The sequence below is a fragment of the Sitodiplosis mosellana genome, unplaced genomic scaffold (assembly GCF_009176505.1).
Source record: "Sitodiplosis mosellana isolate CC-2019 unplaced genomic scaffold, AAFC_SMos_1.0 Smas_scaffold_11, whole genome shotgun sequence".
Classification (NCBI taxonomy): domain Eukaryota; kingdom Metazoa; phylum Arthropoda; class Insecta; order Diptera; family Cecidomyiidae; genus Sitodiplosis; species Sitodiplosis mosellana.
The window spans coordinates 2,288,599-2,308,914 of NW_022595253.1; the positions used below are offsets into that span (position 1 = coordinate 2,288,599).

General features: G+C 36.0%; 2 protein-coding genes across 3 annotated transcripts; both read right to left on the reverse strand.

Moving 5' to 3' along the window:
• Positions 1 to 118: 118 nt before the first annotated feature.
• Positions 119 to 3,542, reverse strand: LOC129567447 (uncharacterized). The gene is made up of 4 exons (XM_055444316.1): positions 1,503 to 3,542; positions 864 to 1,432; positions 649 to 778; positions 119 to 571 (listed from the first exon to the last, which is right to left on the reverse strand). The coding sequence occupies exons 1-4, from the start codon at positions 1,908 to 1,910 to the stop codon at positions 251 to 253; spliced, it is 1,428 nt and encodes a 475-aa protein (XP_055300291.1). The 5' UTR covers positions 1,911 to 3,542; the 3' UTR covers positions 119 to 250.
• Positions 3,543 to 10,433: 6,891 nt separating this feature from the next.
• On the reverse strand, positions 10,434 to 20,007 carry LOC129567599 (achaete-scute complex protein T8). 2 transcript variants are annotated; one of them, XM_055444678.1, is made up of 2 exons: positions 19,953 to 20,007; positions 10,434 to 14,242 (listed from the first exon to the last, which is right to left on the reverse strand). In XM_055444678.1, the coding sequence occupies exon 2, from the start codon at positions 12,598 to 12,600 to the stop codon at positions 11,149 to 11,151; it is 1,452 nt and encodes a 483-aa protein (XP_055300653.1). In that variant the 5' UTR covers positions 12,601 to 14,242; positions 19,953 to 20,007; the 3' UTR covers positions 10,434 to 11,148. The 2 variants fall into 2 exon arrangements, with proteins under 2 accessions (XP_055300653.1, XP_055300654.1); XM_055444679.1 differs by lacking the exon at positions 19,953 to 20,007 and having other exon boundaries at positions 10,434 to 13,701; positions 13,850 to 14,991.
• Positions 20,008 to 20,316: the final 309 nt, after the last annotated feature.

A 20,316-nucleotide genomic window follows, 5' to 3' on the forward strand; every position in this document is an offset into this window, starting at 1 on the left:
AAACACTTTTTTCGTGCCAGAATTTATCATGCAAAGTAATTTTTTACGCTTCACATGTATGCCTCTTGCCTGCATAGAAGTGAACACTGTTGACTTTAGCTCACTAGGCTACACTTATTTAGCTACGGTTTGAATGATTTTGATTATAAGTTATAGAAAGAAAGGACACACAATGTGTCATGTAATGTGCGGCCGTATTGATTTTACAAATTAATTTCCACGAAACTCTATCAATATAAATGCGTTAATTCTAATAAGTGAAAAATTCCAAACACCTTCTCATACGTTCGTGTTTATAACTGATCATTTCGACTACAAATATAATGAACGCAATTAAATACAAAAACGCAGATATTTGAATTATGGCCAAAATATGCGGAACGTCTAAAGTTGTTGGTTTTTTATGCTTATCTCTTTTGCGTTTATGTTTGTATGGTGCTGTCCAGTGAGATATTAGACCGGATTCTCTGCAATTTTCAATTTTTCGATTGAACATCTCCGTGAGAATTGAGTTTTTGTTGAAATAGAACACGGGAGTGATTGGTCGAACTATGTCACGAGTGTTGCTTACCTAAATGAAAATTACAAAAGAAAGAAATGAATGAAGTGAAAATTTAAATGTTCAACTCATTTTTCATTTGAGCTTACACGGCGCTTGAATTTATTTTTCAAATTGAAATAGTTAATGGTGACATCATTTGTGAAAACTAGACCTTTCCAATCGCCATTCGATAACTTACGTAGGGCGGTGATTGCATCGTAATCATGTTCCACAAGTCTATAGATTCAAATAGATTTGAATTGAATGAAAAAAAAAATGCTTGAGTTTAATGGATTCTTTTCAAAGTGTGTCAATTTTTTACCTTTTTGAGTTGTTAAAACCGTCAGGAATAAGTGCGATTGCAGTGCTTATTATGTGAATTTCAGCTTTTGACGACCGTACTTTTTCGACTGTATCATACGGAGACTTCACACGTTGGCTTTGCAAAGCCTCATAAAGTGAGCCTTGATATGAATTCCGGATAATGAGCCAAAAGAATATCCAGAGTATTGTCAAAGATCGGGAAAAAACACTAAAATATCGACTCTTTATCATTCGTGGATTTGAAATAACGTTGCCAATCAAAACATTTATTAAATTTAAAATTGGCGTTCGATTTATTCGACCACCGATTATGAAATGTCGCCATCGTCTTGACAACTTTTTCGTCAATAAAATAATCGTAATTGAAATCGCCAGAAGTGCAGCAATAGAAATCCATACGCTATTCTGAAACGGCTCCAGTAATCTCGACAGTGAGGTTTTGCTACCTCGAACAAATGCAAAAACAAAAGCTGTCTGCATGTATGAATGTGTGCTTGCCATCACTGTTAATCTCTCCAAAGATGGAGTATAAATTCCAATGGTCATGTTTACATCACCATCGATGACCTGTTTCTCGAAAATTGAAGAATTAAAACAGAATAAGCATTAATACATCCAAAGTTTTCCGATCTCTTACCATTTTTAATGCACCGGTTGATGAGCCATTTTTATAGACCATTCCTCGAGTTCTCTGTATGAAAGTTGGCTGTAAGCTAAGCGTCTTTGAAATTTCACTGACGATTATAACATCTACTCCGTCGTATAAAGTGGATCCATTCGATCCATCACGAATAATCACAAACGGTTCAAACGAAAACGTGGAAATGTTGAGCGGGCATTTGGAAAATGTAAACTGTTTTCTAGGAAATAATTCATTAAATGGAATATCTAAATCATTTGTGTAATTTTGTGGAGAAAATGTGTTTATGTTGAATATTTCGAACGAATTGCAATTCCTTATGTATGGTTTGTAGAAATGAAGAGACCACAGAGTTGAAATTTTGTCGTTTATTAAAATATTCACGTCCATCAAACCCAGTGTCATTAAAATCGCGAAAGATTCTTGCAAAGAATCCGAAATATTTTCCACACTTTGCGTAAGAATGATTAGAAAATGTTGAAATAAATGGAATGTCTGCACAGTTGATCGGTTCAATATTTTTCTAAACGAAAAGGGGAAAAAACATTTGTTTCACTCACTTTGGGTACGGAAACATGATGAATTTTACACTCACCTAATCGATGCACTTGTATCAACAAAAATTAAATTAAAGATATTCTTATTTCCTGCTCGACTTTGGTCAATTTTTTTCAAAATGTTGTACGTGAAATTTCCAAGTTTAGAATGAACAATTAAATTGGTCATAATATCTTGTTGGAAATATTTTTGATCATCATCATCGTCCGACGATGAAGAAATTGATAGGAATTTTTCTTCACAATGAAGATACTTATGTAAGTAGTTGCTGATAATTTCAGTCGGAATATTTGCGCCATTTCTATTTTTCTCATTGAACAAAACATTACACCTGACGATCAAAACATCAAGGTAAAACAGTAATATGTATTTCATATTGAAAAATAAATGAATAAAACACTCACTGAAAGTGTCTTAGAGAGCAAAACTTCAGTTTCCCAATCGGCTTTGGGGCCAGTACTAACGATTTTCAAGTAAAGAAAAAGCATTCAAGTCGCTTGCACTTAGCTGATGATTATTTTGATTATTAGTAATAAAACGTCAATCGATTGTAATGCTTTTATATTTGATGACACATTCTCTGGACGTGTTATTATGAAGGGACAAATAACTATTTCATTTATTCTAACTGTTTCGGCTAGTGAATATTCGTTTCTATTGAAAATTGAGTCAACGATAAACCATAAGCTAATAAGTCAAATCGTCCAACACTTTCCTGATGTATCTATTAGTACACACAAAAACTTCCATTACAAACACAATGAAAGCCATCGAATATAAAACTGTAGTTATTTGAAAAATGGCTAAAATGTTGGAGATTTTCTCTTCAATCAAAGCATTCACGTTCAACAGTCCCAATTTCATGGCAATTTCAAAAATATTGCGCAAAGACTCCCAAATATTTGGCATACTTTGTGTTAACACGATCAAAAAGTGTTGGTAAAAGTGAAAAGTGTGCATGGTTGAGAAGTTGATGATTTTCCTAGAGAAAATAGAACAATTAAATAAAATTATGTGTTATTATAAAATGATATATCAACAAAGAATCGAGAGAAATGCTTTTCGAATGAACATCAAAACTCACACCAATAAAGCACTTCGATCAATCAATATCAAATTGAAAACGTTCCTGTTTCCATGACGTGATTGATCAACTTCATTTAAAATGTTGTACGTGAAAGTACAGATAAATCCCGTGTATCATCTCCACTTGTATTGCTTTTTACATTGAAGGGCGTTGCACGCACCTTAACATTTACAATACAAACTCAATGCGAGTGGAGACGCCTTATGAAAAATGGCACAGATTGCTAGTGCTAAGGTTTATCTGTACTTTTCTAGTTTTGTATGCACAACCAAACTGCTAATTAAATCCTCTTGAAAATAGTTGCGGTCATCATTTGGTGATGTTAAAGAGATTGATAAAAACACTTTATGACAACTGAACCCGTGCGCATAAAAACGACTTATAAAAACGTCGCCGAACAAAGCGAAACACCTATTTGTTACTCGTTCGATTCGGAACAAATTGTACTTTTGTATGTTACGCCGACAAATCTATGTTACGTTTTGATCGGCGATTTTTTTTTGTAATTCGTTTTTATGCTCACGGGTTCAACTTAGATACAGTACAAATAATTGCTAATGATTTCAGTTAGAATGAATATTTCATCTTTTGCAGGTGTCTGCACATTGTTATACAGGAAAATGGAACATTTCACACACAAAACATTCGCGAAAAGAATAATGATGAATTTCGTTTTCCAAATTTAAACAATATTTTGTTAACGAAAAAATATGAATAAAAATCGTTGTAGCTACAACGTTTCGATGTCTATTAAACAGCACCACTTTTCGAATTGAAGTATGTAATTTCGGTCAGACTAGGCCATACAATTAACGCACTAATTGATTGTCAATGGTCAGTTATCATAAATCATTCCGATGACGCTATTGGTTAAGCCCACAGCAATTGTTTTATTCATAGGTAAAAGATATGGCTGCATCAATTAGCAAATGAAGCATATATTCTATAGCAGCTAAAAGCTATGTAAATATATCTAGGGCAAAAACTAGCGCTGAATCGGCGTTTCGAATCAAATAACTTTAGTCTTACTCTTACTATTCTTCAACAAAATGAAAACAGCGTTGAATGAAGTCACTCACACATTTTCGTTGGCAACCGTCTCCTTGTGAATTATCCTTTCGAACTATTTATTTGGGTTTTCCCAAACACTCTATATTTTCACAAATCAAAATAACGTTGAAAGATTCATATCTCAACTAAATCACTAATTTGCTTTTGATGGGATTTTTATGTAAAGCCCTTGAATGCATCCTTTAATTCAATTTGCACACTCATCCCTTCGTTTTCTGCCTTTAAAAATAAGTTTCTTTTGTGGTTTTGTAACCCAATTTATGTGTTTTTTTTTTTCAAGACATTTAATAAGAATTACTTATTCGGTTGATTCGGTTCATCGAATCTAGACAATAAATTGTACCCATCTTTTCCCTTTCTTTGGCAAAAGATTGTTTTGCAATTTGAAGCACTTACATTTTCGCTCAAAGGAGCAAAAGAGAAAGTGATTGTATGAAATTAAATGGCCTAATGTCGATCATTCAAGAGTTGATTTTTTTTTCGAAATGTACGTTACGCAACAAACAAACTGAACAGAAGCAACCCTATCATATTCTTTATTTTTCTGTGTATTTTGGGGTGAATCCAAACATAATGCATTCATTTCATATCTTTCGAAAAGTACTTGTTGATAATTTCCCACGCAAAAATGAAATTGGTTTATATTAACTAAACACATTTCGATGTGGCACCTAAATAACGTGTCATCTGTTCATCGAGCGCAACACGAACGTAACGAGCAAGCACCGTTTTAAAATTTCATAATAAACGTTTCCACTAATTTTATTCACTTCATTTGAATTCGATCAAACGGATAAAGGAGAAAAAACGTTTGTGTTCATGTGTTGTTCAAGGGTCATTTGGGAATATCATTGCCGTTGTTGGTGCATGCAATTAAAGTGGTCGCATAGTTTTTGTTCACATAATGCACACTCGAATGGAAATGTTTGCGTGACTGAACGATATAACGGCATTTCGTATTTTTTTTTTTATTAAACGTTGCCATCAAATCATCAATATACACATCAAAAGCGTTTTGAGAAGAGATTATGCGGAGCCTTGGGTTGGGTGAAAAAAAAACTTTGATGTTGAATATGGTTCGTGAGTCTTATGTATTTTAGACAAAAGAATTTTTTTGTTCAAATTTTCGTATCATCGCCAGCATCTATTTTATTATTCGATATACCTTCATGAAAATAGAATTTTTTCGGGTACCGTAAAAATACTCTAAATCCCGTTACAAACTTTGATAGCGAGATGAAAAACGAATGGTTCTATTGTCCTTTACTAGAAATGATGGATAACGCGACGTATCAAATGTCATTCATGTAATATCACGCTTTTATGATTTGTAATGGGCTGTGTGCGCCGCTAAAAATTGACCTGAACATATGTTCCAAGTTTTTCATATAAACACGATTACAAAAGGTATGGTTGGATTTTTTCTCTCTCTCTCTCATTCTCTTGACTGATTTAACATCAGCATTCATCAAAAGATGAATCTCAATAGAGAACAATCCTCTTGAAAATTCGAATGTCTAATCTATGTTGAGCCATCGGCAGAGGAGTTTCGGCTTGGCAAAAAAAAATAATTCGTGTTTTGATGCTACCTCAGTTTAAGGTCCTCAAATGACTCTCATATCGTAGATGATATAAAATAGCTGTCCTTTCGAACGCATGATGTGAATTTAATATTCAAGAACAGTATCAAAAAAGGATTTGCATAGCGGTAACTTTTAAGAGAGCATTCTCCAGAGTCTGTAGTCCTTTTGACAAGTCATCATTTTGACGATCGCGAGAAGTACGCTCGAAAAGATAGAGTATTAACTTTCAAAAATTATTGTTTCTGTTCGTTCGTGTTAAAATTGATCCTAATTCCAATCAAACAGCTTAATTTACGTAAAAACCTCTCTCGCGACAGCAAAATCCTGAAATTCCGGTTTACATAACGATTTCCTTCGAAATGATTTGAATAGAGATAGGATCGACTCTTTGTCTAAACTGATACAGCGAATTATGTTATTAGCGATAATTTCCATTCTTGAATTTCCAAAGAAAAAAGCGATATCGAAAATTGAATGACGTCCATACTTCCTCTCTCTCTCTCTCTCTCTCTCTCGGATGGTTTCGAATTCAGAATTGTCTGTTATTAGTCATTGGCAGCCACTTTCTGATCGATCAAAGGTGTCAAAAAAAATTGTTCGTAAATTAGAAGCTTGCACACATTATTTGGCCCGAAGAGGAAATAATTGTCGATTCAGGCGTGCTCGCTGCGTGCCTCATTCTCAATGAACACTATGATAAAAGAAGCAGAAGAGAGATTTTTTTTGTTGAATTGTATAAGCAATCAAAGGTATTGTATTTATCTTCACGATTTCTTTCTCTCTCTCTCTCTCTCTCTTTCCGTCAGACTTTATTGTACTGAAGCAGCAGCACTGTAGTGATTGCGCTCGCATTGTTCGTAATAAAAGGTCAATAATTTCACGGAAATCATTTTATCTCTCTTTACTTGAAATTTTGTGTACTTTTCAGGAAAGATCCGAACGGATGCTTCCATTTCACTTACGATACAAGTAGCAACGAAGTAGTTTTCTTACCTGAGCGCGATACATTGAATTGCAATTCAAACTCATATGAGCAAAAGGAGAAAACAAAAAATGAACGACCCTGAAAAATGTCACATTCATTGAGTGAAAACTAACACAAACCCTGAACCAGTCTCGAAATGTTGAAGCCTAACATTAAATCCTTTTTAAAGAATTTAAATCAACGATGGGATACAATTAAAATTCGTTACCTTCTACTGGATTTGTCACCTTTTTGTTTGCCAGTCGACTTAGGATTAGTTATCAAATAAACAACCTATGGCACTCGGAAAGGCTTACGTGTCGATCAAAGAATGAATTCAATCGGCAGGGAGGGAGTTTTCGATACGGTTCACTCGCATAACGGTTTTAGTGCGGAATTTAGAATTTATTTCCCAAAAGCAATATTGCTTTTCAGAAAGAATTTATTTTTACAATATATTGACTCGTTTTCCTACCGTTATTTACTTTCTCATTTTTATTTAATGATAGTCTTTAATACGGATTTTGGAATATCCTGGAAATCAATGGTTTCAACGTCGCTGATCACTTTTTGTGGGGATTTTTCCTTTAAAAGTATATGTAATTGGCTTACCACGCATATTTTATTCAAAATATCTGTTTTTAAAATGAAATTCGCTACAGAGAGAATCAAAATACTTCCGGAAACATCACGATTGAACATGCTTCAAGAAAAATTTTCGTGCAAAAAACCTTTAAAAAAACAGTTTGTAAACACTTTAACGATTCTTCAACCAAAGAAAAGATTATTATTCGGAGTGTTTGAATAAAACCAGTTTAAACTTTAAAGAATACATTAATTTTGCAAAAAAAATTATTTTGAATGAAAATTGAAATTGCGTTATCTCTGTAAATGAAAAGCAAATAGAAACCGAATGAAGGCAACAGAAAAAAGTGTATTTTTCCAATAACATGAAACTTGTTTTCTTTTCCGATTTCAGTGGTGCAATTTAATTCTCCTTTTTTACTTTTCGTTGTGAGTCAAAGTGCGCATGAGCAAAAGGACTACGACGATGGCGATGAGCTGAGCGAGAAAATATTGCCTATTGAATTGTTCAGAATCTTGTGAGTATATTGTTCGAGTGAATCCATACAATTGCGAAAGTACAAAGGATCGACTGAGTGAGTTGAGCCTCCATATTTGAGATTAGTGGCAGTTTTGTTCTGTGTAATGTTCTCGGTGTGTTCTTTTTAGTCGACATCTATAATTTATTCGGAATGGAGTTGGAAAACTGATGATGACGACTGCGACGACGACGGCGACGGCGAAAACTTGTTCAGTGTTGTTGGCTGGTACTTGTATGCAGTGTTGTTGTTCGTGGCTTGCACATCACTTGTTTATGTGCAGGGGCATATGCAAAGTCGATGTGCTTCCATTACCACTTTAGTGCACTACAATTGATCGCGCTATGTGCGCGCCGAGTGGAATGTACACCATACTGAGCGTGCAAATAACACATTGAATGGCAAATGAATGGATATGCTTTCCATGTCGTCTCCGAAAATAAAAAAGGAGCGAACGAGCGCACACAAGTAGAAAAACTGACGAACAAAATCAACATGACGAGAGGAGAGAGAGAGAGAGAGAGAGAGAGAGAGATGGAAAAAACCAAACAGAAATAATAATAAAAGTTTTTCGAATAAAAAGAATAATAATAACGTCTGGCTCGACGGGTCCTTTCGATTCGCTTCTCTCGGTTTTTTGTTGTCCTTTCGCACAAATACACACACACACACGCGCGCGCATATTTCGAATCAACAAACTCCGTATTTGCATTTGTTTATTGCGCTTGCGCACACACAACGAATCCTGTTCGCCACCATTGTGCTTTTGTTGTGCGCCGAAACATTAAAAATTGTATGCTCAGCATTGCGAAACAACTCGTTTTCAATTCACTTAGCGCTTGTCGCGCACTGTAGAGCAACAAAAAAAAAATCAACAACGGAGAAAGAAACTTGCTTCTTTTTTTCTGCGCTACACACACACTCACAACCAGAACAAGTATTGGCTTGATTCTATTCAATGTGCCTTTTATTCCGCACAAAAACACAAAAAGAACATTTAAGTATGAAAGTTTTTTCTTCTCTCGAGAAACGATGATTTACACATGAAAACTCGCAGCGAAAAAAAGAACAGAGACCAAACATGGAGAATGGAATATCCTATTCAAAATGCGATTCAATGGAATTTCTGCTCCGTTGACGATCATAAAAACTTGATTAATATTTCGTCTGAAATTTAGGCAATTACATACGGCTCACAACACACATCGATTTCCGAGCTTCCGAGATAAGAGAGGATATCAGTGGATTTTTCGAAAAGATCGTACGTAAAAATGAGTGCTCTGTTCGGTTTCAAGGGCAACGAAATTCATAATTTATGATCCTGGGTTTTCCGTTGCAACATACAATTGCCTTCCTTTTTCATTAACATCCGTTGAACCTAGACTTCGCGTGAATTGTATCAATTCAACATGTCGAATTTGTAATAAAACTTCTCCAGAGAGTAATTAATTGATAAAAACCTACAGTCGAAACAAATATTGTCGATTCGTCGTCGTCATCGTCATCGTCATCGTCATCGTCATCGTCATCGTCATCGTCATCGCCATCGCCATATCACAGTCGACGACGACGTAATTCCGTTGGTCGATGTTAATTGATGTAGGTACATTAAATCGAGCCAGAATGTATCCCATGTGAAATCGGATATATATGTTTGGTTTCTGTGTCAAATGCCATCCATAAAGTGCATTATAAATGAAAAAAAAAACGGAAAAATGTCGTAATTTTTGTCGATGCCAAGAAAACGTTTCACTTTACACTTTGAAAATTGAAGCTCACCCACCGAAACACATCGATTGCGCTAACCTTAATGTACTTTATGGCCCAACGGAAAAATTCCCAGTCGTCGTCTGTCACACATGTGTATCGAACGAGCATAGTTTAATATAGTGTTGTTGATCCTAAATCGAAATTAAACGACGAGTACTGCTTAAGTTACAGACATTACGGCAATAGGAATAAGTTTGTGGCATTGCGGCTATAGGAATTTTTGAAGAAGTGAAATTGAGATTGAAAATTTAAATGAATACCAAATGTATGCTTCATCTGAAAAATGGAAAAATATGACATAATTCAATTAAAACGTCTACGATGCCTTCCTTTATTATTTTTTGAAATGGAATCGGCGAAAAACAGAGAATAAATTACTCGATTTGGATTATTTTTGGTTGAATAACACCAAAGGCATGAATGAGTGAAGGAAACAGATTTCAAAATTGAATCGAATGAAATAAAATTGAACTCTACGTCATATGGAAAAGGATCACAAGCAAGAAAAGGAAAATAGAAGAGAAAAAGAACAAGAATAACGGAAAAAAGAGAAAAGAAAGAAGAAAAATAAGAAGGAAAAAACAAGAGCAGAGAAGAATAAAGAAGAAAGAAGAAAGAAAGGAGATAGAAGAGGCCATAACAGAGCTTCACTGTGTCAGGATCAAAGGACTCGAACCAAAAATCCAATTCGAACTTACCTCTCGTCCTGCGTCCCAATAAGAAAAAAGCATTGTGTGGTGGAGTCGCCCTAGAACTTTTCGTAACAATCAACCAAGAAAAAGAACATTTGAATTTGATGGTTTTTTTTGTTCTCTGGATATATTTGATATATGAAAAATAGTTTTATTTACTTTTAAATATAGTATTCTATGCGAATGGCCAATTTTGACATCGTACTCATATATAAATTAAAACGTTAAATAAATAATATTAGTGAATCGATAGCAAATGGTTACAGGAATAGGTGCTGATAGCGACGTAGGATGAAAAGAAACAAAAACTCTTATGACTTCTATAAGTAAATATTCGAACAGCTTTCTATGCGCTACTTATGTTAAATTGAATAGCCTTCAATGGGAAAGTGATCAAGAATTTTCGTTTCTTATAGGCCTAATTGCAATGCTATTAAATCTAAATTAATTGTAAATTCACTGGTTGAAATTGTCGCTGAATATAAATAAAATATTCTTTTTATGCAAATCGTATGATTCTAATGCATATATTGATTGCAAAGTGTCACCTCTGAACATGATTTAGATTAACTATGGAAAAGATGCAATAAGAAATGGAATTTATATTTGTCATTGGATCTTTAGTATGGAAATGTTTGGCTTTTTGCTTTCAGAGGTGGCAATGTGCAGTTTTTTCTTCTTAAATTTCGATAAAATTCCGATTTCCTTATTCAGAAATATTCGTTTAATATAAAAACTGATTTAAATTAAAGGAAAATTGAATTAATTCAAGCTATTTTACAAATGTACATTTACCTATTGTGTTTTGTATGAAACTATGAATTATGAACGATTGGTCCGTTAGATTGTTGGTTGCTCCACCAGCAGTTCATCGCTTCGAGCATACTTTCTTCCGAGAGTGCGGGCTCATCGCCGAGATCGATGTCATCTTTCAGTTTGGTTTGTAGCGTAAGTATGCCTCCGTAATTGTGTGGATTAATTGGTAGATCGGCTAATGGATTCGTGTATAAGGCACTATCGTTGAGGGAAGGCAGTGGTGAGCATTCATTTTTTATACCGGCCATGGTAGTTGTTGTTGCTGCTGCTGCTTCTGCTGTTGTGGTTAGAAATTGCGTTGTGTGCAGTGGCATCGTTATTGTGGTCGTATCATGCAAAGCAGGTGATAGGCCAGCCGTTGAAGATTGCATACTGTATGCACCCGGTGATATTGATGCAGGTGTTAAGATATGAATTTGGCTGTTGTACACATCATTGCTATAACAGTTAATGGAATCAGTTGTATAGTCGTCGATTGGTGGTGTTGGCTGTTGTTGTTGTTGTTGTTGCTGTAGCATTAAATGCTGTTGTTGATTCGGTTGCATCATTGGTTCGATATTTTCGTCATTTTCGTATACAATGGATTGTTCGTCGCCAACAGTTGTCTCAAGCAATTGATATGTGTTTGTGCCCGGAATGCGAATGTATTGATGACCCTCAATGACTGTTATATCGGGTAGACCGTCGATTTCATCGAAGCTGCCACTCGATATGTTATCCGATGGCGGAGGTGTTAATGTTGACAATACCGATGATGTGTCGGACAATTGATATGATTCATTGGCCATTTGAAAGTCGTTGCTCAAATTTCCTGCATCGGAATCATGATCAATATCCAGTAATCGTTCCAAGCTCCGAATATATTCGACGGCCATACGAAGTGTTTCAACCTTGCTCAATTTCTTAATCGATCCACGACCATTTCCCTGCGCTTCAAAAGCTTCGGCCACTTCTTCTGGGATACGATCACGAAGTGCAGCAAATCCATTGTTTACTTGCTTCACACGATTACGTTCACGAGCATTACGACGCGCTACAGCCATTGGCATCGGAAATACTTTCGATTTTCCACCACTTGCACGACACAAAACCGTTGTATCGATCTCAGGCAATGGACGTTTCAATGTTTTTGCCAATTTTGCTGATCGCTGTGCTGCCGATGCAGAATTTGCTGTAGCATTGTTTGTTGTCATGATGTTCGTATTCGTCTCCGTCAATGGTTGTGCTTTTTGCTTCTTTGCCATTGCATTGTACGAACGCTTGTTGTTTGGTTTCACATTCAAGTTCGTCTTGTTAAGATTATTGTTATTGTTTACGTTGTTTGATGATTTGATTTGAAGCGCTGGCGAACATTTCGTCCTGTTGACAATCGACACTTTCATTCCGTTGTTGTTTGCCAATGTTTGGCCCACCGATGGATTTCCATATGACAAAACACTGATTGTTGCCATTTTTCTCTGTTGTTTTGTCAACAGAAAAATGCGTTACCTCCAAAATAAACAAATGACGATGCGATTGGTTATGTTTGTTGTTGCGTTCTCACACGTGCTTATCACAATCAATTTAATTTATGTACGTACGCGACATTCAAATATACACGGCTTGAAGTGCGAAGGTTGAATTAACGTTGTTGCTCCAAACACCGAAGTCGAGTCATAGATAAGAACGCACAATCAATTATTTTTACTGTTTACGTTTCGAGTTCAATACCAAAAATAATGCTGAATGCTGTTCTTGTTTATATATTCGTTGTTCTTATCACTGATGATATAAATTTCCCTTGGAATTTACGATCCAAATGGTATTTTTTTAACTTCTTTCTTTTCAACAAATTGAATAACTTTTAATAATAAACTGTCTGTAGTTCTTTTTTCTATGTTCATTCACTCAATTTTTTTTTAAATTCACAAAATTAAATTGTTCAGAGGCCCGTGCCTATCTTGTTAATGTCTGTCCGTGTTTTTTTTTTCTCCTTCTTTTCTTTCACAGCACACAAATAAATATGTAAATCGTGATGTCGAATTCAAACGGAACAAAAGACAAGATAATACCGCCTGCCACCAACGTGTGCGCTAACAAAGATCATGAATCAAAATAGAGAGCAACGAATGTGTGTTCACGTATAATTCGATGCACAACCGTAGAGAAAAAAATAATATAAAAACCGAATGAAGAATTCTCGTTGGTGTATTCTTCTTCGTGTTTCGCCCGCTTTTGTTTCGTGGATAACGACGACGACGATGATGATGATGATTCAAACGATTTATATTTTGTTGTTTTCTTTTTTCCTTTGAGTTTTCTCTTTTGATCGTATTTTCTTTGGTGTTTCTCTTAAAAACGACGAAAAAAATTGAAATGTGTTCGTTGGATACGCACGCGCGTTGTTCTGCTTCCGATGTCGTTGAGTAACTGGCACTTACTATCTGAACCAACCGATGAGCCAGCTGTTTAATTCCTTTTCTTTACGAGATACACAACAATATACGCGTATGATATTGTAACGAGACTTTGGTGTGTGTGTCGCGTGCCCGCTGTCTTCAATGCTCAAATGACTATAATAAAATAAAAACTACTTCACTATTTTTCCACGTATTATTTTCAGTGCTCTGTGCTCCCGTGTGAATGTGTGTGTGTGTGTTTGTGTGATCGGGAGAGAAGAACACTTACACTTCACCAACTCGAAAAAATACCCTCACCTACCGACGATTCACATACACATGTATATGCACGTATGCACACAGTGTGCGCAGTACAATCATGTTCTGTTCGTAATGTTGTTGTTGTCATTGCAGCAAGTTTGCCATAGAGCTCTCTCTAGCCTAGTGTATATATGTATATATGGAATAAGTCTCGTAGATCCTTTTCATTCGATTCAATACCAATGTAATTGTTTGTTCGTGTAATGGTATTTGGGTGTTCAGTTTTTCAGACCCCCTCCAAAACATGCTCTATGCTGTAGTATTTATTATTATTATTTTTGCTGTAGGTTCGTTTCGTTCGACTTGATCGGTTCGTTCCATTTTCATGTGCATGTATCGGTGAATGCATGACTGAAATTACCAAATGGCATTGGTGTTAGTGCACAACGAACAACTAAAGGAAAAAAAAGAAAAAGAAATACTGGATATAAATTATGGCATTTATTCTGTTTCCCTCGTCCTCGTCCTTTTTATTTTAATGATCACATTCTATGCTTGGAAACTATTTGTGCATAGCGCAACACAAACACATTCATTTCCTGACATCGTCGTCGTCGTTGTTGCTGTCGTTTGTTGCATTTTCCGAAAAGGGATCATTTTTCATAGTGTTTGTGGTTTATTGAAATTTTTATTTTGTTTGCCTGCATTCAGTCACCGCCTGAGCATTCTGACAGGATCCCATTTTTAATTCCGATCGAATCAAAATCATAAGCTTCAAGACTCATATTCACTCTCGGTCTGTGTTTTGCTTTAATTTTCTCTTAGCTGGCGCTCTGAATTTCTTGATCATTCATACGAACCGTATGGTCATGTTTGCATTAGGATAGTTTCACTCCGGAATGTAATATCAAATTGAATGTTCAAGATCCCCCTTGTTTTTATTTCTCTTCATGTTTTTAATAAATCCATTTCAGAAAGAGATAGAATTGTTTGTGCGTTGCATGCGGAGATAGAGGCGTATTGTTTATTGGCGTGGCATTAGATTTTGGCGATATGATTACGAGCGAACGGTACATTTCGATTTATGCTTGCGATAAAAGTTAATAGATTTTTTTTCTTCTCTCGTGTCGAGAGAGTCTTAATGCATGGGCACATGCATTTCGTTTCAAGGGCGCATAAAATGAGATTTTTCATTACCGATAAAAGCGATGAATAGAATTTTAATTATTATTTTTTTTTTCAACATGTTGTTCAAAATGTCATAAAACATTGAGCAAATGCGGAAACAATAGATATTGATTTCAGACGATCCAAAGTGGCGATTCCTTATCCGTTGGGAGTCTTGCACAATTTTGACTGGAAAAATATTTTTTTTTCTGTCAAATCATTGCCATCTTCAGCACAAAACTCACACACACACACATTCGATCGGTACAGAAGAACAAATACAACGAATAATAATGGATTATTATTTTGCTACTTTCAACTCAGTGAATGGAGACAAACGTACGAAACGGCACAGCAATAGGAAAAACAAATCGAACAATGGTTTGCAAATCTGAAGGGAACATACGCACACGCACAACAACAACACAAAAAGAGAGATGACATAAATTTTCGATACGAATTCCCTTAACAAATCGATCGAATAACACCCGAACATTTTCAACGACAATTCCTCCTCTTTCGCTTCTTCTTCGTTTCTATTTTTTTTGTTGCCGATTCCAAATGTAATAAGAAACAATGGCTTTCATTCAGAGCAAATGCAGCTATATAATTTGGAATTAGTGACAGAGATTTTCTTCGCATGCGATAGTCCATATCAATACACTCCTCGGTTGACAACAACAACAAACCAAAGTCGAGTCGGGTGACAAAAATGACAGTGTAGATTTTTTTCTGTTTCGTTTGATGTGCAAGCACCAACAAAAACGACACAATTTATCAAAACGCTTTCGATTCGCATTCTATCTTTCGGCGCAGAAGAAACATCCAAAGCGGAAAATCAAATCCAAAACCGATGTTTTTTGACACAATTATCATCGTTTGTTACGCAAATTCAGATGAATCATTCCGACAAAGCGATTGAAGCGACCGAGGATAGTTACTTTTAGCTACACTTTAATGCCTTCATTTAATTTGAATGTTTCATTAAAAGAGCAATAAAATTCTAACGACCGTCATAAAAACCATTCATGAATGATCACAATCAATAGTAAAATCGCCTGGTGGAAAAACTCACGGCTCACTTGAGCCAACAATATCTTGAGTTTTGAGAAAATTCCTACCAAGTCCTTTCGATTTCAAGGCGATCCTCCTTGCAGTGCGCTCTCACTTTTGCGCGCACATTCAATCGAAAGTGAACACTGCGCGGATGCGCGCGCATCGCATTCAAACAGCATTTTCAGACTGTGCAAAATGTAAACACATTAATTTTTGTTCGTCTGTGCTGGCGTGGCATTCAACTTTTCTCTCTCGCTGCCACAAGATATATTGCATTGAACGGTAAATAATTTCCACGTGTAAAATAAAAATATATATATTTTGGTGCATTGTTGTTGGATATATATATATATTTTTCTCTGTTCCTTCCATTCTCGTTCGTTCGTTCGTTTCGTGTATTGTTCGCTGTTGCTGTAATTTCTGTGAAAAGGGTCGATTGTGAAATTGAATAGGTTGCCAATTCGTTCGCTACAACTAACGTTCATTATATTGTGTGTTCCCGATGCCCCGAAATTTGAGTAAAATTGTATACATGAGCGCATTACCTACGAGATATTCATTTTTGGTCTGGCATCGAATGCGCAGAGGGATCGAAATACACTCACATATACACATACTCACACACACACACACACATGAGAAGGAAGAAAAAAGTAATAATAATTGTGCCTGAAATAAAAACGAGCCGGGAGCGCACAACGCAAAAGCACTGTTCAATAATTCACCTAATGAAAAACAGGCAAACGAAGCAGAAACAGCGACCCCATATCAACGCTTCTAATTACATAAATTTCATGTGTAGCTTGACTGTATGCCAGGGCGAGATATGCTCTCGCATATATAAGTAATGTGCGCACCACTGTCATGCACGTGAAGAGGAAAACAGGAAAAAAAAAATCCAAATGAGCGAATGAAACGAACGAAAAATCCAAGTAAATGACATACAGTGTTTTTGTGTTCAGTGTTCAGTGTTCATTAAATCCAATACATCATGCCGTGACAATTCTCCTTTTCTCTCTGCTTTATATCAACGTGAAAAATATCGACGATCGGCACAAAGATTCATGGCTCATTCTCCTTTTTTTTTCGCTGTTTTGTTCACAATTAATGCCGTAATTTATTTGGATGTTGCGCCTTTTCAACATGCACCGTCCAATCGAGCGAACAATAAACACGGAATGAATTTGATTGGCATCCGAAATTTATGAATCATGTGCATTGCACACGTAATTTTGCGAACGCGTTCACTCATTGGTTTTCAGGGAAAAAAGAATCACACGCATCATTCGTCGTATGTGGCAAAAGTTTGTTTGAAATTCGTGGAAAAATACGGAGTTTTCTTCATACTAATGACAAAACACGATGCGTATGTATCGATCAAAAACTGAGTGATTTGCGTATGGCGGACGATAAGTGACGAAGAAAATGACATAGAAACAAAACCTCCGAAACAGATCACTCACTGATGAGCTCATTTTTCTAACGTAACACATTCACCAACATATTGACTCATTTCATTCAAGTTAGAGCATTTTTCACGATCAGATGTTTCTTTTCTTTTGTTCGAAGTTATAGATGAATCATAGATAAAGATCGCTTTGTATGTCATATCTCTTCTTAACAAGATTAAGTCAGAGATGAAGGCGAACCGCCTCAAGGAAATCCATTTCAAGGATATTAATTATTATGCTTTGAAGCGGGAAAATGTTCAATTTTAAAACAACATGTTTGAAAATAAAAAAATAGGCGACCAAAAAGAAAACAAAACAACATTTTGAAGGGAAAAAAACGGAAGGCGATGGAAATTGATGGCTCACATATACGGTACATTGATTGAAACCACTTCAATATATCGGGGAGTTGACAAAAGTGCGTCTCTGGCTCAATTTAAAATCATAATAAACAAAAAAGCATGCACTTTGCCCGCGTTTTATTTACATAGCGAGTTGTACGTTTTATTGAACGCTCGGGTTCAATTATGAATAATATTTTATTTGTACGAACCAAAAAAAGCGAAGTTGTTTGTATGTGTTGTTGATTTTTGAGTTTATTTTTCCACTTCATCCTTTTTTTGTACGTTTCTGGCCTTGGCCACCATACGTTCAAACCAAGTTGGATAGTATTACTTTTTTTTCCACATATACATGTACGTTCGTGCATTCTTTTTTATCTCGTCGCGCAGCCGAAACGCACACATCGAATCGAATCCATTTTCAATTTATGCATTGCCGAGCACTTAATAGTTTGCCGACACACTGCGGCAATTTTAATCGCCTTGTTATCCACACACACACACACATACACACGAGACGTGCATGCCAATGTATTTATGCCCGTTATACATGTCGCTATGATAGTCACTGGATCGGTTCGGGTGTTTTTGTTGCTGTTGCTTGTTTTTTATGGTCGCTGAGAGAAATTCGTTTGTTGCTCTGGTGTGTTTGCATTTTGATCAATTTGAATAGTCGTCGTCGTCATCGGTTGGTCGTAACGGATAAACCATATGTCGCATTTCGCATTGATACTATCTCGTACCACCGTCAATGCATGATAATGTTGTTTAATTTCATATTTATGTTTCCACTTTCGTTCATTCGTCGGATCGTTTTATCCAACATTCCACATTCCTTTTTTTCTTATTTATGAAATTATGATCACGCATATTTTATTGTATGAAAACCTGGTTGTCCTATGAAAACCTGGTTGATTGTTTATTCAGAAATTTTCAAGGGTTTTGTGGTCATTTCACGAAAAAAAATTACTAATTTTTATTCAAACAAATTTAGAATCATTTTTTTTTATAAACATACATAAACCAGACTTCAGTTCGCCAAGCAAACATGCACATTGCACAGGAAGCACAAATATCGCAAGTTGCGATTCGCAACTGAAACTTGCAACATTGTAAAAAGGTCACCCAACGCAAAAAAAAAGTGACACCTAAATCAAATTATGCAAGCGCGCACGTTCGGCACAATGCTCTAATGGGGTTGCGCAAATGTGCAATTATTTCGATCGTGTCATAGAAACGAGAAACAGTGTCAAAAATGAAGCAGTCGTTTGATTAGCCGTGTTCCAATTACATTATTTTCATGCAAATTTTTTTTCCATCCCTGTCAAACTCGGAGCAGCAACAGAAGGGTTACATCTGAATTCACTCAATTCAGAGTCGGCTTTCGGTGAATATTTATTATGTAAATTTTTGCGCCGATCGATTGAGAAAATAGAGAGCTGCACAATGGATGCAGTGAATGGAAATCCTTCTTTTTTCTGCGCGCAAAACGTGACGAGTTAATTTTGATTTTTGGCTCAATGCATTTTTGACAGCACACTTTGAAGTGGGTTCAATTCAATGGATGGCATTTTTGCATAGACGGTTTTTTTTTTATTTGATGCGATTACAAATGGTTTTTCAAGTAGATTCTGTCGAAATGGATGCATTGTCTGCATAAATCAAATCGTCGCATATTCGGCACGTTTTAGCCCGTAAATGTAATTAGGCGAGGTACCAAATACCATAGACATTTTGCGCATCGCATTGAGATTTTCTCATGCCAAAACATGAAAATGTCAGTGAACAATGAAATGATAAATCTAGCTAAAAGTGCCTTGTCAATCGGTGAGAGAATTGGTATTTGTGATGAGAAGAGAGCTCTTCTTACGACGATCGTATATCAAATTGATGTGTTTTCTGACATTTCTAGCTCACCCTTTTCACATGCACGTAGCTGCACAACGTACGACAGCAATCGGTGTGAGCGAAACCGTTTTTGGTTTTGCCTTTGAACTTTCGCTGCTCGGACGAATCACAATAAACAAAAATTATTGTTTAGATTTATTCTTTGCTCGATGCAATTGGACATCGATGGTGTGCATTTGGCCGGGAGAAGAAATGAAAGCGTAAAACCAGAAAATGTAAATAAATAACTCTTTTAATTCACCTCATTTAATAATGTTGCTCGGTTTGGGCTAATCGTTGAAATTGTCACGACAAACCATGTTTCCTTTAGGTAGCGGTGTGGTCATTTATTTATTTTGGATGATTTTCCATGGCCATGCAAATCAGAAAAAATTGCCTGTGTCGAACGAAAATAATGCGCCTGACCAAAAAACATACGAGCTTGAACACGTTGTTCTCATTAACCAAACCGTTAGACTTTTCGGTTTGACGAATCATTTTTCTTACGGTCTTACCTACTCTACTCCGCATTCTTGGCCGGCGCTTAAAATCTCGAATCCCAAAACAGAGAGGTCTTCGAGGTTACTCGTGAAGACGATGAAGTAGACCGTTTGTGAATCATGATA

Excerpts from the sequence above, each read along its gene's own strand:
- LOC129567599 (XM_055444678.1), bottom strand. The coding sequence starts at position 12,600 with ATGGCAACAATCAGTGTTTTGTCATATGGAAATCCATCGGTGGGCCAA.
- LOC129567447 (XM_055444316.1), bottom strand. The coding sequence starts at position 1,910 with ATGACACTGGGTTTGATGGACGTGAATATTTTAATAAACGACAAAATT. Across the intron at positions 1,433-1,502 it reads CAACCGGTGCATTAAAAATG|GTCATCGATGGTGATGTAAA; the intron begins GTAAGAGATCGG and ends TTCGAGAAACAG. Across the intron at positions 572-648 it reads AAAATAAATTCAAGCGCCGT|GTAAGCAACACTCGTGACAT; the intron begins GTAAGCTCAAAT and ends ATTTTCATTTAG.